Source organism: Balaenoptera musculus, chromosome 14 (genome assembly GCF_009873245.2).
Source record: "Balaenoptera musculus isolate JJ_BM4_2016_0621 chromosome 14, mBalMus1.pri.v3, whole genome shotgun sequence".
NCBI classification, from domain to species: Eukaryota; Metazoa; Chordata; class Mammalia; order Artiodactyla; family Balaenopteridae; genus Balaenoptera; species Balaenoptera musculus.
Window position 1 is genome coordinate 17,708,259 of NC_045798.1, and position 19,575 is coordinate 17,727,833.

General features: G+C 40.2%; 1 protein-coding gene across 1 annotated transcript in view; it reads right to left on the bottom strand.

Annotated features, from left to right (window-relative positions):
• The window catches only part of GRK3 (G protein-coupled receptor kinase 3), a 124,128-nt gene that overhangs the window by 38,010 nt on the left and 66,543 nt on the right, over positions 1-19,575 (bottom strand). The window contains 6 exon segments of the mRNA XM_036874923.1: positions 4,254-4,353; positions 6,513-6,607; positions 8,447-8,482; positions 8,484-8,499; positions 13,351-13,412; positions 18,964-19,038. Coding sequence (XP_036730818.1) covers positions 4,254-4,353; positions 6,513-6,607; positions 8,447-8,482; positions 8,484-8,499; positions 13,351-13,412; positions 18,964-19,038 — 384 coding nt within the window.

The following is a 19,575-nucleotide window of genomic DNA, read 5'->3' on the forward strand; positions in this document are numbered from 1 at the left end:
GACATGGGTGCTGGATACACACATGCGTTCCCTGGTGAAAATCCTTCAGTGCCCCACTAGATCTAGAACTAGGCCCATTGAGATAAATATACAGTGTACACTTGCCACTCAACTGATTCAAATAACAAATGGCATGAAATATCTATATCCACTTTCTTAACAGAAGCAAAGAATTATTAAATTCCACAGAAAATATTCAAATTTCAACAGAATAATCTGAAACAGAATTCACATTGTTCACACCTGTCAATTAAGGGCATACAGATAAATTTGTGTTAACACATTCCTATGTGCTCAAGATTCATGAACTTGAACTCAATTTCCACAAAGCTTCTGGAGGAAGTTACTCCAGAATGAATTACAAAATTCATTTTGTGGTTACCTAGTTTTCCTTAGAGGTCTGTTGAGAGGTGTTAGTGTTTACTAATGTTAAGATTTATTTTGCGTTAAATAGGTAAAATAAAGGTGTTACCCTTTAATCTGTTAAAAGCCACGTGGTTCTCGGTGGGCGGGTACCCTCCTACTTGCAATCCCACCAGTGTTTCACCAGACCTTTCCACAGTCTGCTGGCGATGGCTCATTCTGCTCCAAATATCATGCTTCTTCCTTAACGGCGTTCCCCACATACTCTTGGTTCCTGATCTGATGAACAATTCATCTCTAGAGCAGGGAAGCGGGTGGACCAGGAACTTAGTAAAGCCTGGGTCTTTCCCAGCCTGAGAGAGCAACTCCACTCACTTCACCCAGAGGACAAATAGAGCCTGGAAAAGGGGGTATTTCTGAACATGATGGTGTATGATCATTCTAATGACGGCCCTGAGAAAACTGCAAAAGGTCAAAGTATAGTTAAGATACTACGTTATTAAGACGGGACATGAATTGGAGATTCAGAATCACAGGCCACCAGAGTAGAAAGGGCTCTTAAGAAAGAAAAAAAAAAAAAATCACGTGGTCCGATTTCTTTATTTTAAAGACAAGGAAACTAAACTCCCCACCCCCTAAAAGGGAAATGTCTTGCCTGAGGTCACAAAGAAATTTCGTAGCCAGCCAAGATTCAATCCCCAGCTCTCTGACCCTGGACTCTTGGCAGAGCTGTCCTATGTTACCCTACTTACGAAGGCAAAGTTTCCATAGCAACATGAAATAAAAGCTCCACTAAAGGGATTTGACTTCATTACCTCTACAGAATTTGCTGACCACGATCCCTCATCTCTCAGGCCCTGAGCAGATGCCATCTTGAGTCTCAGGTGGGGTCCGAGACACAAAGAACTGAATACTGACCCAAGTGGACAAACAGGCAGCGGTTTAATGATGGTGTTGGTACGGTTTCAAAGATAACTATGGTTAAGATGTTCTGCCTTGATTACAAATTCAAGGTAAATAAGAACTACGGGGTTTTTACAGGTGGATACTTAAATAAAAGCTCTTCAGCAAGGAACTGTCTTCTTTGATTTCCTACCTAGTGAGCAAAATAGCCTGCATTTTGCAGGAACTTAAAACTGTGATAAAATAGACCGTAAAGTAATCCTTCAGAACATTTCTCTACACTGCAGTCAGAGGAACCTTTCCAGACTTGCAAGGCTTATCATGTTATCTTCCTACTTCAAACACTTTGTTTCCAACGGCTCTTAAGATTTTTAAAAATCCTCAGTACTGGCCCAGAAAGCTCTTTCTGGTCTGGTCTGGCCTCTGTTTGCCTCGCTCCCCTACAACTTCATCTTGTGGTCCTACCCTATCACTTCTGACCCCACCTCTGCCGACCTTCTGTGAGTCCCCAGAACTTCCGTGCTCGGGACCCACACGTGCCCCAGGACCTCCTCTGACTTCAGAGGAGCGTTTGTGGACAATACCTCCGCCCTGCTAAATGCCTTCCGAGTACCGTGGACCTGTCTTTCCTACCTCTTGCCACGTGTTCCAATGATCAACGCATTTGTGAGACTGTCTGAATAAACACCAGCTGCTCTTACTCTATGCAGCTCTATAAGAACAAGGACCAAACTAGGGTTTCAGGACCCCCGTCTCGTAGTGGAGGGCCCGGCACAATCTAGGTCTCAAGTATGGATCAAGGAATGAATGAGCAATGCTTCTCACGAACAACAACTGACTTAATTAATGAAGGTGCTGACGGCTCCTCCCAGTCATGGACATACATGTCCTTGATTCCCTTTTTACTATCCAAAAGTTACAGAATAAAACTGCGAACAGTACTTCCTACTATCTCTTTGGGGGATGAGAAGTAGGAATCCTCAATTTGAGACTGAAAGAGAAAAACAACCTTCTAGTAAATAGAAAACTCTGATGGGTGACTCTGGCTCACTTTCATGCCAACACCTTAGGAAATCATACTGATACAGGCTGATCTAAAGCATCACCTAAGGAGGCAATTTTAAACTAAAGATTACTTAAATCCTATAAACCGTGGCCTTTCATTAGCAAAAACAATTCCAAATAACTTTATTACAATTCTTTCAATTCTTTACTATAATTCTTTAAATTACGTACTTATACATGTTTAAAATGCTAAACAGTTTTGATATTTGAATAAAAAATATAAACAAGTCTTTTAAATTAGCTCAAAGCAGTAGCCCAATATAACCCCAATTTTTTATTTATTCCCTTATGGATAGACCAGTGAGGAACTCTACAACTACTTAACCACTCTCCCTCACCTGAATAAAACAAAAATGCTACATGAAAATTAAAATTGTACGTATAGTTTTCCAACACCAAAAATTTTTTTCCATAGGCTTTCCTGTGAATAAATATCCAAGGCTTTGAGATAACTCATTAAAAATTAATATTTTAATAAAGCACTTAAAGTCTGCAGTAAACACACATCCATGTCTGAAATGAAGACACAGACATTTCAATAGATACTAGAAGCCAATGTTATTCACATTGATTCCAATACAGTGTGCAGGCTACTCAGATTCCATTCCAATCAGTTAAAATCTTGGTCATGCACACAGGGTAACTCTTATTTGAAATGCTTAATGTCCATACGTTGGCAGGTAGAGGCACACAATTAGACATTACTATTTATAGCAATGGCATTTTCATCGGTTATAGTTGAGCTAAATTATGATATTCATTGGCTTCGATAGCAAATAGACTTTCCAGAACCACTTAAAACTAATGCTCGAATAATATAAACCCCAACACAATGAATACAGGTGACAAACAATAAAACATGGAGCCTACAAAGGGATGAGAAAAGAACACTGGGCCTGTCCAGGGAGTCTGGGGACTTTGGGCAAAGAAATGATGTCTCTGGGTCTCAGGTTCCTTGCTTACTAGCTGAAAGGAATTCTTTGAGTCACCATTAAGATCTGAGTTTTTCAAAACCTTTGTGTGAAGATGACCTTATTTAGAACACAGCTATGGAAGCACCATCCCGCCTCCCCCAGGGCCCCATGTCTCACTTGCCAGGACACACGGGCACTGCCCAGGTTCCTGGCATGGTGGGTTTTTCTGGGTGTCTTTATATACATCTGTACAGGTAAATAAAAGCCGAGGTTTTGATCCTGGGTGATACTATTAAAGGAAAAGAAATCAGAACGGGACACTGCTTTGCAAGTCAAGATGACACAGTGTAAAAGCTTGCTTTTACATGTGCCGAGCTAAAAATGACAGCCTGACATACAAATAAAACATCCAACAGGCAGAAACGTAGTGCTGGAAATGGAAAAGGCCAGCGTCCACAGCAGGTAAAAGTAGCAAGTGCTGAAAAGATAAGGTTCCCTCCAAATGAAACACGGACTGGGGAGCACCCCGAAGGGACAACTGGGGTTTGACTAAGCCAAGTCACTTCCTCTCTATCAGTTTGTGAAGGACAGGAGCTACGTTTCTCTTACTTTTTCTTCTCTGGGTTAGTCCTTCTCAGTCACACAGCCAATTCTTAACTATATTCAAGTGATTTTTTTTTGTCATTGATATGATTATTTTCTGCCATCTCTGCAACTATATTCCACAAAGAAGGAAGTCATAAATACTCACTAAAGGGACAAGTTGTCAGTGTGCACAGCGATGGTGGCTAGTACGTTCCTAATTCCCAAATTAGACAGAGGTAATATCTGAATTATTATTTATACTAACTTAGTGCTGCTGCTCCCTGCTATAAATTCTAATCCCCCCAAGAACCGGCTAGCCGCAGAATTCACCAAAAAAAAAAAATGCCTGTATTTTAAATAAATTGTCCTGATACAAAAAACAAACCAAAAAAAACCCAACAGTGTTCAAAATTGAATACTTACTCCTGTGCTCACCAGGGACAACATGATCCTTTCATTTAAGGCTAAGGTTTCTCCTTGTTTCATCTTGACCCTCTTCTTATCCAAGCATTTCATCGCATACCTAGAAACATAAATATTATTGAAAAATCTGCACTGAGAATACATCTAAACGGATTAAACGATACGCATCATACTGGGGGAAGTTTCTAAAGATTTGACAAGTGTTTTAAAGAAGCAAAATGCTTCTAAGAAACTAAGGAAATCTGAATCAAGTGGAGACTTCAGTCAATAATAACATATTTGTTCGTTCATTGTGACGAGTGTCCCACACTAAGTAAGATGAGGGTACTGGGCATGGGGTACACGGGAACTCCCTGTACTATTTCTGCACTTTTTCTGTAAACCTAAAATAACTGTAAAATAAAAAGGCTATTTTAAAAAATCAAGCAATAATCAAGATACTTCTATTATTATATGAATTGATGTTTCAGTTAAATAAGAGCATAAAGTAGACGGATATAAAATTCAGGGAAATAAATTTTGTATGTATTGCCACTGCCTAGTACCACTGTGTGTGTGTGTGTGTATGTGTGTGTGTGTGTGTGTGTGTGTGTGTTTTGTGGAGGTGCTGTACATGTCATATTTAGCATTTAGGAATTGTGAATTCAGCACTGGTCAAGATTTAATAAGCGCATAGAGTGCAAGACTCTAAAATGTTGATGATTGACTAAATGGGACGGGAAAGCATGTGTCCAAAACTCCGTGCTCTAAAATGGCACTTTATTGATTTGTTTTAAATCTATATTTAAGTTATCATATTTCAAATAATAAAAAGAATCAGTAAGATTTTTATATTCAAGTTATATTAAAGTTAGTTGAGAAGAAACCTTTTACAGCTTAAGATTTTTGAAGATTTGGAACAAAATCACATTAAGGAAATACAGACATGTTACTCAGCACACTCTGTAATCACAGGTTAAAGAAAGCAGATGTTTTTTCAGCAGGACAAGGGAAAGCTGAAAGGAAATTTTTACAAGGGTTTTGAGGGCTTGAGAATTCTGCATGCATGACTGTAAATTCCCACTGATATACTACTTCACGATACCCAGGTATACCAGTTGTCTGGCTGTGGTAGGACACACAAAATCCACTTATTCCTAACTTACTTATAACTTATAATGTTATGAGTTACAGCAAAACAGAGATAGATGTTCAAATTTGATATTTTTATCCACTCTTCCAGGAGCTCTATATGACAAATCCATTTGCGAGACACTGATTGGCTTAATTATGGGATCAAATATTGAGAACACATGAAGTGATGCGTTCTTGAAATATTTATTTTTTATGATAAAGAATTTTCAAAATGCCTCATACTACTTCTATCACCACCCTGCTGTGACGATGTTTAATAAGACCTTTGGATTGCAGACCACAGAGAAGGTGGCACCCACAGGTCTTGAGCCCCTCAGAGTAAGCAAGCTGAGGGCACCCCCCCCCCCAAGGGCAGGTGGCAGGTCACTGTCACTGGCAGCCTGGAGGCTGCAAAGGACGTGCTCGAGGATTCATGGGAGCTGAGCTTGGCCACTTCCTAGCTGTGTGACTCCTGAGAAGCGTCTACCCTTAACCTATAAAATAGAAGACTATTTACCACGCCCTGGCGGTTTCCAAGAGTCGGGTGAAATCGTAAATGTGTATGAAGAGACAAATTGATATTATTTACTTCTAACAACAACACGTGACAGACTGGGCATCCTCAACACCTCGACAAGCAGTTATGATGAAGTAAAACTAAAATTTAGTGAAAGGTAACGAACGACAAGTAAAGTGCATATTAGGATCAAAAAGCCCACCGTGCAGCACAGAACTGGAAGGTATGTTTTCTATCACCCCAAACTGCACACGCTAAATCACAGGGGGGTCAGAAGAGAATGTCTCTCCCCTGCAAAGCAGAGAATTCTCTGCAGTCTGATCGGGCTGGGAGGCCGTACGTAACACCCCTTCTTGGCCACCTCTGGATTCCTGGCTCTTCACCCACGGCCTGAAACACTGCAGGCTCCCGATACACAGTTTCTGGTTACCTTCCCATTTAGCCCTAAGAGGCAGAAGTTCCAGATCATCTCGTTTGCTATGCTTTACAAAATACAGCCTATTTCCTTCTGAGGTAAATTACTGCAGGAGTGAGATCACGGGCTTCCATAAATCTACATAGGGGTTTTCTTTTGATGCGAGCATAAAATTCTCTTAAAATTCCCAGCAAAATATACGAGCCTAGAAAGCTTACATTTTCCAGTGTCTGCTTTCCTGCAACCATATACTTCACCAAATCCTCCTCGTCCGATAATCCTATGTACGCTGAAATCATTCACGGTCAACTGTGAATTCAAAATGCGACATGGAAACATAAAACTGCATAAAAATTATGCTGTTGTTTTCATGTAAAACATATACAGTTATTAAAACAGAGATTCAGATACACCTGCTCTTTCCGTGACTGGTCCCTCAAACTGAGAGGTGAGAAGCACAAGATGGCAGGACATTCTAGAACCACCTTCTATGCAAACTGCACAGAAGGCACACCACAGAGGCAAATGGGAAGATGATACAGTGGTAGCCGAGTTAGATTGGTTTTCTGATCTCATAAATCTTATATTGGAAGATGTATGCTTTGAAGACAAGTGAATGTGAAATTTCCACTCAAAACACAAAGCAACATCAGCTACTCTGAAGCCTAAAGTTTGGGAACAGTTTAGCAAGGCCAGGAACGTCATGGTAGAAAAATAGGTCCACATCAAGGGCATCTATGTTTTCCTAACTGTGGGCCATATGATCAGAAAGCCCAACAGATGCTGGCCGTGTGGATGTTTTATCAATAACGTCAGTGAGTAGAGAGGACTCATGCTGGGCATGTGAGCATGAAACCAGACCAAGTGTGAGTAACTGTATGAAGAGGCTTTGTTCATAAGCACTCTGTCAATATCATCCCAGCAATGCCCTGCTTCCTAAGCAGTTTTCATGGCATTAGACGGTACAAAGGCAGATAGATAGTCCTATGTTCGTGGTAAGAGGCCATCAGATAACAGCAAATGCCTACTAGTTTATGTATCCTGGCAAATGAAGGGTCAGATGCTTGAAGGGTTTCCCCAGACAACCCTTCAAATATCATGTCTGCAGCCGGGGAGGGGCATCTGGCCCACTAGCTTCATGTTTGGTGCTCAGAGGACATGAGGACGTGATGACATGAGGATACCACGTCTGCTAAAGCAACACAAGCACAAGAAAGCTCCACAGCAGATATGAGGGATTTTTTTTTTTGGCCGTGCTTTTTGGCCGTGCTGCGGCCTGCCACAGCGACAGACCAGGGATTGAACCCGTGCTCCCTGCAGTGGAAGCATGGAGTCCTAACCACTGGACCGCCAGGGAAGTCCCAATAAGGGATTAGTTTTAAAAATGTGTCACTGCCTCTTGCTTCTCAATCCTGCCAGGAAATGGGGTGGAGAGAGGAGGTTATAAAGAAGAAGAAGAAAAAAAAAAACCCACTTCTTCCAATCGTACTGCTCAAGTAAAAAACTGAAAAAAAAAAATCCAGTTATTTCTTTTTCTCAATTGCAAACCTATGTGAAGGGAGAGCATGAAGGAAAGGGGAAGAGAAACGTACACTCTAAAAGCGAAGTAAAGAACATGCCCTAGAATTACTGACAGTGAAGAGCTAAAAGAAGATACAATGCTAAGGGGTTAATGTCAGAAAGTAGCCTGTCTTTGAGGACTGCTTTTATCATTCTCAAAATAATAAAAAAGATGAAACCGTGGTCTAGTAAAAGATGTCATCATGTTTATTACATCAATGCACCTAAGAATAAGAAAAAAAGGAACTTTACCAAGATGGCATAAGGCACGGGCATAAGGGAATTACATTAGGTAGAAGACTTGTATTTTTACAACTACTTCTGTTAAAAGGTCAATTACCGCTTAAAATAACCATTCTTAAATAAATAAACACATTGTTACATGAATATGAGAAAAGAGAATTAAAATTCAAAGTGTTTACAATTGGGTATAGGAGGATGGAGTTTTCATGCATAAAGCCATAAGCACGACATCTGTTTGGGCAGTGTGTCACCCTTGGGAGTATGCTGCCGAATAAAATATTTTCTCACTAAGTTGAGCCAGAGGAAGTTTTTATTTAAAAAAAGAAAGGCAAAGATGATACTCACATGGATATTTAATTCCACATTTTTCCACTGACAAAAATCTAGTGAACTTGTCACTGAAAAAGAACGTAAGGAATTACTGAAAAGTTAAATATCAAGTTAACTGAGAAACTAGAATTGTACTGCTGGTGTTGCTTCTCAAATGGAGTAAGTTTTCATAAACATTTTTTCACAAAGGATTCACCTGGTATTTAAGGCTTTATTTTATGATTCAAATTGAAGACTTTGTGTTTCTCCTTTAACTGTCATTATGCTGTGGTAACATCTTTATCTGAGTCAGCACTGTCCAAGAGACGGGTAACAGAAGCTGCGTATGTAATTTAATTTTAATAATATATTTTATTTAAACCAATGTATCAAAAAATTATCATTTCAACATAAAATTAAATCAAATCAATATACAATTTTAATGAGATAGTCTACATTCTTGCTTTTGTATTAAGTCTTTGAAATCTGGTGGGTATTTGCCCATCTTAATTCAGACTAATCATATTTCAAGAGTTCCACAGCTACACGTGGTTAGTGGCTACCATACTGGGCAGTGCAGCTCTCAATGACGAAAAAATTGTTGTTTACAAATAATTACAGGGGTAGCAAATATAATACCTAAATAGTGCTTATCATGCTCCAGGCCCTGTTCATCTACTCCTTCAACAACTCCATGATCGGGTACCGTGATGATGCCCAGCTTACAGCCAAGAAGACCTGAGCTTGCCCAAGGCCACACGGAGAGAGAATGGGTGGAGCCGGATTTGAACCCAAACCAATGTCTGCATCACAAAGATGCAAACAGTGCAGGAGAGGAACCCTCAGACGAGAATCGGAAGATGGAAGTCATACTGCACTGATAAGCTCCCAGTTTACTCAACTGCTGGAGAAGTGTTTTTTTTCATCCATGAAGTAAGAAAGATATCTATCCCATTAATAAAGGCATTGTTGGGATTATTTTTTATTAATGAGCAACATATCTATAAAATGTCTGCTTTTAAATTTTTTTTCAGAAGAAATGCATTCTGGATTGAATACTCCTTAAAAGCAAAGAACATTTTTGGTGATTGTTGGACTTCATCTAGCCCCTGGCATGATTCCTTACATAGGAACGGTATTCAGGGTTCTATGAAGGAATGAATGAATTAAAAAAGGAAGAAAGGGAGGGAGAGAGAAAGGCAGGAAGAGAGGGAGTTCTTATGAAGTGCAAGTTACAGGTATTATCAGCACAATAATACGATGCCTTAAGACATCCAAATATCCCAGGTCCCTGGGGGTTTCATCTAATATGCCTTCTAAGGATCTTTTAAAAATATTTCTGAGGCTAATAATCAAATTAAGAATTAAAAGCAGAAGAACTCTTGTAATTACATAGCATCTTTTTTCAATGACTCTGAAATGACTTTTAAAGAGTGTTTCACTGATCCTCCTAACATCTCTATGAGGTTGGTAAAATAAATTTTGAGTTTCTGAGAGTTATTTCAAAGAGTTTTTTTTTAAAGCATGGTGAGTACAAAAGGTGAAACCACACTGGGGTGAATAAATCCATGACTTTGAAATCACCTGGTGTGTGAGGCTAGCTCACACCCTGCCTTCTCACGGATTCTGGAGTTCAGAGATGGCAATGGAGGTGGGGTTGTGGGGGGTGTGATCTGGCACATTTTATGAACTTGCAAACTACCTGGGGAGGGTAAACAACCAGGGAGAGAGAAGTGCCCTGCTGGCCAAGAGAAGAGTCGAGGAGAATCAACTCCCAACCCAAACCCTGCGCCAAAAGAACACACACTCCATCAAAAAATAAGAACAGACATTTTGCCCATTAAGTACGATAACAAGTTCTTCTTTAGGAAGTACAGACGGCTCCTGGGTGTCCTGGCTGTCGTGTGCCCACGGGGTTCCTTGAGCTCCATTCCTAGGCAATACCTAGTCACTAGAATGGGCACTTCTGGATGGGGAGGAGGAACTGGGGCTGAGAATAGGGCAGAGCCTGGGCAGCACAGGGCTTCAGAGCGAGAGCCCTTGCAGGTGACTTAACCGCTGCCTCGGAGGGAAGAGCAGGGGTGAAAGATACAAAGATGACTGGGGCGCAGCGAGGGTGAGCAGAACGAGTGTTTTTAACTCTAACCTCTGACGTGGGCTTTAGATCACTGAGCAATCTGACGTTCACTGCTGAAGCGAGGCTCACCAGCCTCATCCAGAAGAGGGAAAGCCTCCCTCCGGGACTCAGCCCCACAGGGAACTTAACCCCGTGTCCCTCCTGGGCCTCGGGAGAAGGTGGAGAGGCAGGCTCAGCACTGCTGAAGACGTCCTCTTTTTTTTTTTTTTTTAATTTAATTGAAGTATAAATTGATTTACAATGTGTTAATTTCTGAACAGCAAAGTGATTCAGTTATACACATATATATTCTTTTTCATTATGGTTTATCACAGGATATATGTGATATACATTCATTATATATTCATTATGGTTTATCTAGTTCATTATTCATTATGGTTTATCTAGTTCCCTGCTATACAGTAGGACCTTGTTGTTTATCCATTCTCTATATAATAGTTTGCATCTGCTAACCCCAAACTCCCAGTCCAACCCCTGCCCCACCCCGCCTCCCCCTTGGCAACCATAAGTTTGTTCTCTACATGAAGACTTCCTCTTTACTTCTCTACTATCAAACTGCAGCGTGGCCACCGAGAAAAGTCGCCTGAACCGTGAGGCCCTCAGAGAGCACGGCCAGTCCTGACGATGCTGAAGTCTGCAAGGTTCTATTTATGGAGCGCCTGTGCTTTTCAAAACCCAAACTCTGGACTTCCCTGGTGGCGCAGTGGTTAAGAATCCGCCTGCCAATGCAGGGGACACGGGTTTGAGCCCTGGTCCGGGACGATCCCACATGCCGCGGAGCAACTAAGCCCGTGCGCCACAACTACTGAGCCTGCGCTCTAGCCCACGAGCCACAACTACTGAAGCCCGCACGCCTAGAGCCCAAGCTCTGCAACAAAGGGAAGCCACAGCAATGAGAAGCCCGTGCACCGCAATGAAGAGTAGCCCCCGCTCACCGCAACTAGAGAAAGCCCACGCGCAGCAACGAAAACCCAACGCAGGCAAAAATAAATCATAAATTAATTAATTAACAACAAAAAACCCCAAACTCTGAACTCTTGGCCTGACAATGGATTTTTTTACTGTTAATTTGATAATGTATTAACATAAAAAGAACCAAAAATATATATGTATAAATGAACTGACTTTAAAAATAATTCATTTATATAAAATCGTAACAGTTTCAGAAAATCCAATGTGCATGCCTGCCTAAAATGCAAACAGCTTCACTTGTATTTCCTGTGGTAGTAAGAGTGAATGGTTAGGGGGAGGAGGTTGGGAGAGGGATGGATTAGGAGTCTGGGTTTAACAGATGTAAACTAATACATAGAGAATTGATAAATAAAAAGGTCCTACCAAATACCACAGGGAACTATATTCAACATCCTGGGATAAACCATAATGGAAAAGAATATGAAAAAGAATGTGTGTGTGTGTGTGTGTGTATATATATATATATATATATATAAAATTGAATCACTTTGCTGTACAGCAGAAATTAACATTGTAAATCAACTATACTTCAATAAAACTAAAAAAAAAAACCACAGTGAACAGTTACCTCAGTGGGAGAAAATGACCGTGCAGGTTTACCTGGTGGATACACAATGGAGTTAACAAGACCTCTTCCCCAATTTTAATTACCATCCCCATTTCTCCCCTCTCCACCAAGGATCATATAACAGCGAGGTTGACCCAGGAGTTTGGGAAAAGTCAGATTTTAGAATCAACAGCAGTGGAGACGGCCCAGGACTTGGTTGAGTCTCACCCCTGAGCTGGCACCCTATCCCCTCAGTTTGATTCCACGGCTTTTTGGCAAAGCCTCTGCTCCTGCTCAGAAAAATGTAATCATTTGTATGCAGATTCATTTCCTGAGGTATTGACTCTACTCCAAGATAAAATTATCTCTTGAACGCTGGTAGAATCATGACACACTTTTTAAATTTTAGTTTAATTATTTTAGTTCTATGAACATGTGGAGAAAAAAAAAAAAACTGCACTGAAGTACTTGCTCTTCAAGGGCAACTACTGAACAGCCGCGGGCTGCTCCATCGACGCGGCACGGTCGTCACGACGACTGTCTAGAAATTAGCCGAGTTTATGGAGGAGAGTACGGTCAGTGCGAATGCAGATTCCGTGTTAGAAAGTCCAATTCCAAAGGTGCATTATCATAGAGGAACGCTCAAAATACTGAAGGACTGACTCTTGGGTGCCTGAGAAGCATGTGAACACTTTTATAGGCATTACCGAAAATTTTCAGAATTTTATACGACAGACATACCCTATAGCTTGAGTAACCCAGGGGGACATATTTATCGGGTACATTAATGATGTATATGACTACAGACATTTGCCGATACTTAAATTCTACGACGTAAAGAATCAAGAGAAGGCTTGTCTCACTTTGAAGGATATGATTTCAACATATAAACAAATGAATTAGATATAGACTCGTGCTTGCATTAGCAAAGGTGTCCCAATAAGATACTTTTAATTGTGAGGTTCCTTAGCCTATTTAAATTTTGGACCATTTTGAAGCTAAACAACTAAAGGTCAACGGGATGTTAAGATATACAAATCCTAAATTATAAAGTACAGAGGAAACAATCTAATGCAAAGCCTGGCACATAGCACATGGTCAATAAATGCTTGTTGAATGAATAAATTAACACATTTTAAGGACAGCACTTATTGGGTAAAATGAGGTACACCTACACAGTACAAGATCTTATCAGTATAAAGACACTGATATATAACCAAGAAAATGTTACATGTCAAATATATCTCTATTAAAAAAAAAGATTTTATACATAAAGTTTCATACCTTTCCATGAATTTTTGAAAAATGCTGCCTCGAAGACTTTCACAAATTTCTTCTATGTATGGCTGGAAAGGATGGAAAAGAAATTCCACAGTGCATCAATAAGAACATAATAAAGTGAAAAGCAGAAAAGGATGAGACTCAGACGAGGTGAGGCTCCAAATCACGTGCTCCCACAGCACCTTGTACTCGCCCTTCTCAGCCTTGTCCAATTTTCACCGATGGACTCATGGTCACGCTTATTTACTTGTAGTAATCTACACCACTCAACGGCATGTTCCATGAAGGCAAGGACAGGTCTGTCCTGTGTGCCACTGCATCCCTCCTGCCTAGCACGGCTCCTGGCAAGTCACAGACACATCTTAAATGGCTGGAATTAGCTTCATGGGCATGTGACCCATGCAGTCCCACAGAAGAGCCCAGGGCTCGGTTTGGTGCCCTGCTGTTGTCATCCTGAAATTCTTAACAATTTCTGAACAAGGGCCCCCAGGTTTTCATTGCGTACTGAGCCTTGTAAGTTATGTAGTGCATCCCATAAATTACTATTAATTATATAATTGCTATTAATTATGATTATCATAAATGATCAGCATTAATATTGACTTTTAAAGACTAAAAGCCAAGGGACCCATGGAGTAAATTTTTTTTTTTTTTTTTTTTTTAAATTTATTTATTTATTTTTGGCTGTGTTGGGTCTTCGTTTCCGTGCGAGGGCTTTCTCTAGTTGTGGCAAGCGGGGGACACTCTTCATCGCGGTGCGCGGGCCTCTCACTATCGCGGCCTCTCGTTGCGGAGCACAGGCTCCAGATGCGCAGGCTCAGTAGTTGTGGCTCACGGGCTTAGTTGCTCCGTGGCATGTGGGATCCTCCCAGACCAGGGCTCGAACCCGCGTCCCCTGCATTGGCAGGCAGATTCTCAACCACTGCGCCACCAGGGAAGCCCTAAATTTTTTTTAAATCAGCTATTCCCAAGGTCTTTGAGCAAGTTCATGGCTAAGGGGATTAAGGCAAGGGCTCCTTGCTCACATGTGCAGTGCCCTTTCCCTGTGGAGAACAATCTACTTCAATATCATGCCACTTTACACATTACCAAATAAACTGCATAAACTTATTTTCCATGGGATGGACTTCAAATCAAGAACTATAAAAATATCAAATGCCAACATTTCACAGCTCAGCCTGGAGCCACTTAGATAGTTTTGGAAAATATCTTCATACCCTACACTCACTGAATGATGCAAATTTAATGTTTTCTGTGTCTTCGTAGATCACCCTGAAAATGTGCAAAAAAGAAGGACCAGATCAGGAACTGTCCAAGGCAAGTGATCAAACTAGGAAGTCTGCAGAAGCCACAGTCACCAACACAGGCAGTGAGACCACCGCAGCTCGCCTGGGAGCCTCACTTCCTGCCACGGGGCTAAGCCACCTCCACCCCCTGGCAGGGCTACTGCTGTCCTGGGCGGGGCACTGGAACTGGTCACTAAAACCAAATGGACTTTGTTCCCTCCTTAGTAACAGGCGAAGCTGAACTCTCTCTCTGAAGCCCTTTCCAGCTCTAAGTCCTGTGTTTCTATGATGACACATAATAGCAATCTTCGCTAACTCTTCTAGATGCTAGAGACTAAGGGCCACAAGTCTCACGAGGTTCAAAAGACATCAAAAGACAAAAGAGATCAAGTGTTGAAAGATATATGAAAAGCCTAAATTTGTATATCACAGATTTTCTATTTACAAAAACTGTTACGTTAATATTTTTTCACATTTTATAAAACAGCCTGTACTTTTGCTAATAAAATAAAAGTTCACCAGAAATTCTTAAGACTGGATATGATATACTACACTGCCACTTTCAACACAAAGAACTACAAAATGTGTCGGGTAAGCAGTGCAAAAGCGAGAGTTCAATAGTGGGGTCATGAGCAAACAACCTCACCTGATTCTCAGTTCCCTTAATCTGTAAAATGGGAGAGTCACATCTAATTTTCAAGGTCATTGTGAGAATTTAATAAGATTAAGAATGTTGAGAGCCAAGCACAGGGTCTGGCATGTTCTAGGAACCTAAATGTAAGCCAGGACCCCTCCCGACTCTTGCCACCAAATGTACCTGTGCAATTATTTATTTCTAAAGTCAATTTTGCAAACAAAAAGAATAAAAAGCATTTTGTATTTACTTTCAGAGCATTTTTTTTTACTACCTTCTTCTCCTTGATAAGAAATTTCAACTCAGGCATCACACTTCCTGATGTCTAAATATATGATAAACCTACAGTAATCAAAATAGTATCGTACTGACATAAAAACAGACATTATGGACCAATGGAACAGAATAGAGAGTCCAGAAATAAATCCACACACCTATGGTCAACTAAGCTTTGACAAGGGCGTCAAGCACACAATGCGGAAAGGATAGTCTCTCCAATAAATGGAGAATGAGACTGGACCCTTATCTCACACATATACAAAAATCAACTCAAGATGAATTAAGGACTTAAATATAAGACCTGAAAGTGTACAACCACTAGAAGAAAACACAGGGGAAAAAAGTCTTGACATTTGCCTGGGTGATGATGTTTTGGATGTGACATTAAAAATTCAGGCAACAAAAGCAAAAACAGACAAGTGGGATTGCATCAAGCTAAAAAGCTTCTGCAGAGCAAAGGAAACAATTACCAGAGTGAAAAGGCAACCTGTAGAATGAAAGAAGATATTTGCAAACCATATATCTGATAAGGGGTTAATATTCAAAATATGCGAGGAACTCCGACTCAATAGCCAAAAACCAAATAACCCGATTCAAAAGGGGGCTGAGGACCTGAATAGACATTTTTCGAAAGACATACAAATGGCCAACAGGCGTATGAAAAGGTGCTCAACAACACTAATCATCAAGGAAATGCAAATCAAAGCCACAATGAGATATCACCTCACATCTGTTAGGATGGCTATTATCAGGAAGTCAAGAGGTAAGTTGTTGGTAAGGATGTAAAGGGAACCCTTGTGCACTGTTGGTGGGAATGTAAATTGGTGCAGCCATTATGGAAAACAGTATAAGGATTCCTCAAAAAATTAAAAACAGAACTACCATATTATCCAGCAATCCCCCTTCTGGTATATATCCAAAGGAAATGAAATCAGTATCTTGAAGAGATCTCTGCACGCCCGTGTTCACTGCAGCATTATTCACAATAGTAAAGATACGGAAACAAACTAAGTGTCTATCAATGGATGAATGGATAAAGAAAATGTGGTATGGATACACGCACACACATATATATATATATATAAACACACAATGGTATAGTATTCAGTCTTTAAAAAGAAGGAAATCCTGCCATTTGTGACACCATGGGTGAATCTGGAGAACATTATGGTAAGTGAAATAAGCCAGACACAGAAAGACAAATATGGTATGATCTCGTCCATACGTGGAATCTAAAAAAAAGTCTAACTCATAAAAGCAGAGTAGAATGGTGGTTGCCAAGGGCTGGGAAGTGGGGGAAATGGGGAGATGGTGGTCAAAGGGTACAAAGTTTCAGTTATGCAGGATAAATAAGTTCTGGAGAGCTAATGTACAGCATGGGGACTACGGTTAATAATACTGTATTGTACACTTGAAATTTGCTAACAGAGTTGATCGTAAGTGTTCTCACCCCCACACATACACACACACACGCACACACACACACACACACACAAATGTAACTACGTGAGGTGATGGATATGTTAATTAGTTTGATTATGACAATCACTTCACAACGAATACGTATATCAAAACATCACATTGTACACCTACAATTATATACAACTTTTATTTGTCAATTATAACTCAGAAAGTCAGGGGAAAGAAAGAAATTCCAACTCAAAGAATATCAACTAACTTTATGGTTAATGTCTCTCTATAAGCAGGACATCCAAACATGTAACTTCTATTTATACTTTGATCACTATGTTCTGATGGTACATGTCACACTGAATTGCATTAATACACCTTCTTATTTAAATCAACTTAATAGGGACTATTTCCTTCACCTTTGAAATAAGAACACCAGCCATTCTATATCTATTTTACCAGAACATTATTTAATTATTTTCTTATGAACAAATCAGTAAAGTGGTTTTGAAAGATATTGGAGAAGCTCCTAAATGACTGTTCCTTGAAGGCACAGAAAGAATTTTGGTGGTCTTTGTATCTCATCTGGAACTATCTTTTCAAATGTTATTTATGCTGCAGGAAAAGCTAGCATCAGAGTTGTAAAATCCACGTACTGTGAGGTATAATTTAGCAACGTTAGATGTAATTGACTACAAGGCTGTCTCTGAACAGCGTCAAAGTCAGACAACTGAAGTTCTGACATGAAATATCACGAAGGCAACAAATAGCAGACATTCACGTTGCACTTTCTGAATGTACAATGTTTGATAAGAGCTGACATTTGTGGAGTATGGCAACAGACAGGCCTAGTGCAAAGCAACTCACATGCACTGAATCCTCAAGACCCCCGTTTGCCGGAGAGCCCGCTGTCATTTCCACTTCACAGATGGGAAAACTGAAGGGAGGAGAGGTATGGTAGCTTGCCCAGGGTCTCGAAATCCAGGGCACTTAATTTCAGAGCCCAAGCTTATAACCAACTAGACTATAAAAGGTGCTACATTTTAAGAAAAGTCCATCTAATTATTTTGGCAGAAAGGCAGCACGCGGTTTGTTACTGTACCCAAATGTTCTCGGAGCCAAATCAGTATTTTCTCTATAATATCATCAGATTCATTTTGTATGTAAATAAAACCTATCATAAGGCACCTAGGTAAAAATCAACTTACTTCTCTGTAAATTACTGAATAATCCAGGAAATGGATAAATTAATTTTTTTCATTTATGAAAATCACTACATTAATGAATGGCATTCTTTCCTATTTCTTGTGACTCATAGAAACATGAAAAGTACATTATCCACTTGAAAATTTGACCATGTCCTTGCAAGCTGCCACCTCTACAGAAAACCCACAGGATGAGAGAAAAGGCTTTGGGGAGGAGAAACCATTACATCTGAAGATCAGCAAATACATCGGCCCATCAGTTGTGGATCAAGTTTTCTGAGGCCTGTCATTTAAATCTGCATGACTGTGTTGTGTTCAAGATACGAGGAGCCAAGGCAAAGTCCAGTTCCTCAGTCACGACCCCAAGGCCGTTCAAACATTCCCTCTTGACTCTTGAAAATGGATCTATTTCATCTGGGGGATAATCACCGTGGGGGTCAACACCTGTACCACTAGAAAGTATATCTTGTCAAGTCCCTGCTCATCACAGGTGCCTGGGATGTCAAACAGGAAAAGGCTTTTTCCTCCAATGTCTTGTCTTGATTGATTTATAGAAAACAACATTACAAGAATGCTCCAGTGGCCTTTTTCAGGAAAGCCTTCACGAAGGATGTCGGCAGAACAGCACATTTCAATGAGAAGACAGACAATATTAAACTTCAGTTCTTCCAGATAAACCTCCATGTAAGAAATACAGCCTCATATGTCAATTCCCCCAGCACTTTCACACATGCAAAGAATGTCCCCAAATCCAACTGTTAAGCAAATTAGAAACATTTATTGGGAAAGCATTTTATCTTACATGAAAAAGAGTTGATGTCACTTGTTTCTTGGATAGATGACTTTGCATGTGTTCTACAGCTTGCTTTGAGAATGGCTTTTAAAAATCAAAAAAACAATGTTTTTTCCACAAATATAAAACAGAGCAAACTTCTGTATGTTTTACAATGTCAAACATATAATTTAACACAAAAATTACTAAGCAGTAACCTATAGGGATTCCATCAACATGCATTCTTTAAAAAAATCTGTTGGATTCTGCGGGCAAGCCAAACAGACGACTGCTCCTCTGAGCTTCCAGAGTTCTTAGACACCATGTCGAGAAGGATGCTGAGCATGGCGGCATCCAACTGACATATCTAATCCCACAGGAGATCAAGATGACTTCGATTTAAAAAAGGTGTAAGGAATCGTATTATCACCTTACTAAATGCATCATCCCTCAACTGGCTGATACTGGGGTCCTAAAAATGTAAAATTTCTATTATATGAGAGAAAGTGAATGCATGAAAATATACCTAAGAATTAAACGTCAGGACTGCAAAGCTATATCACAGTGTTGAAAAGACTCTAGGGTAAGGAAAGTCTTGCTGTAACCACAGGGGAGAGGAATTGGTTCTAAAAGAATGAAACT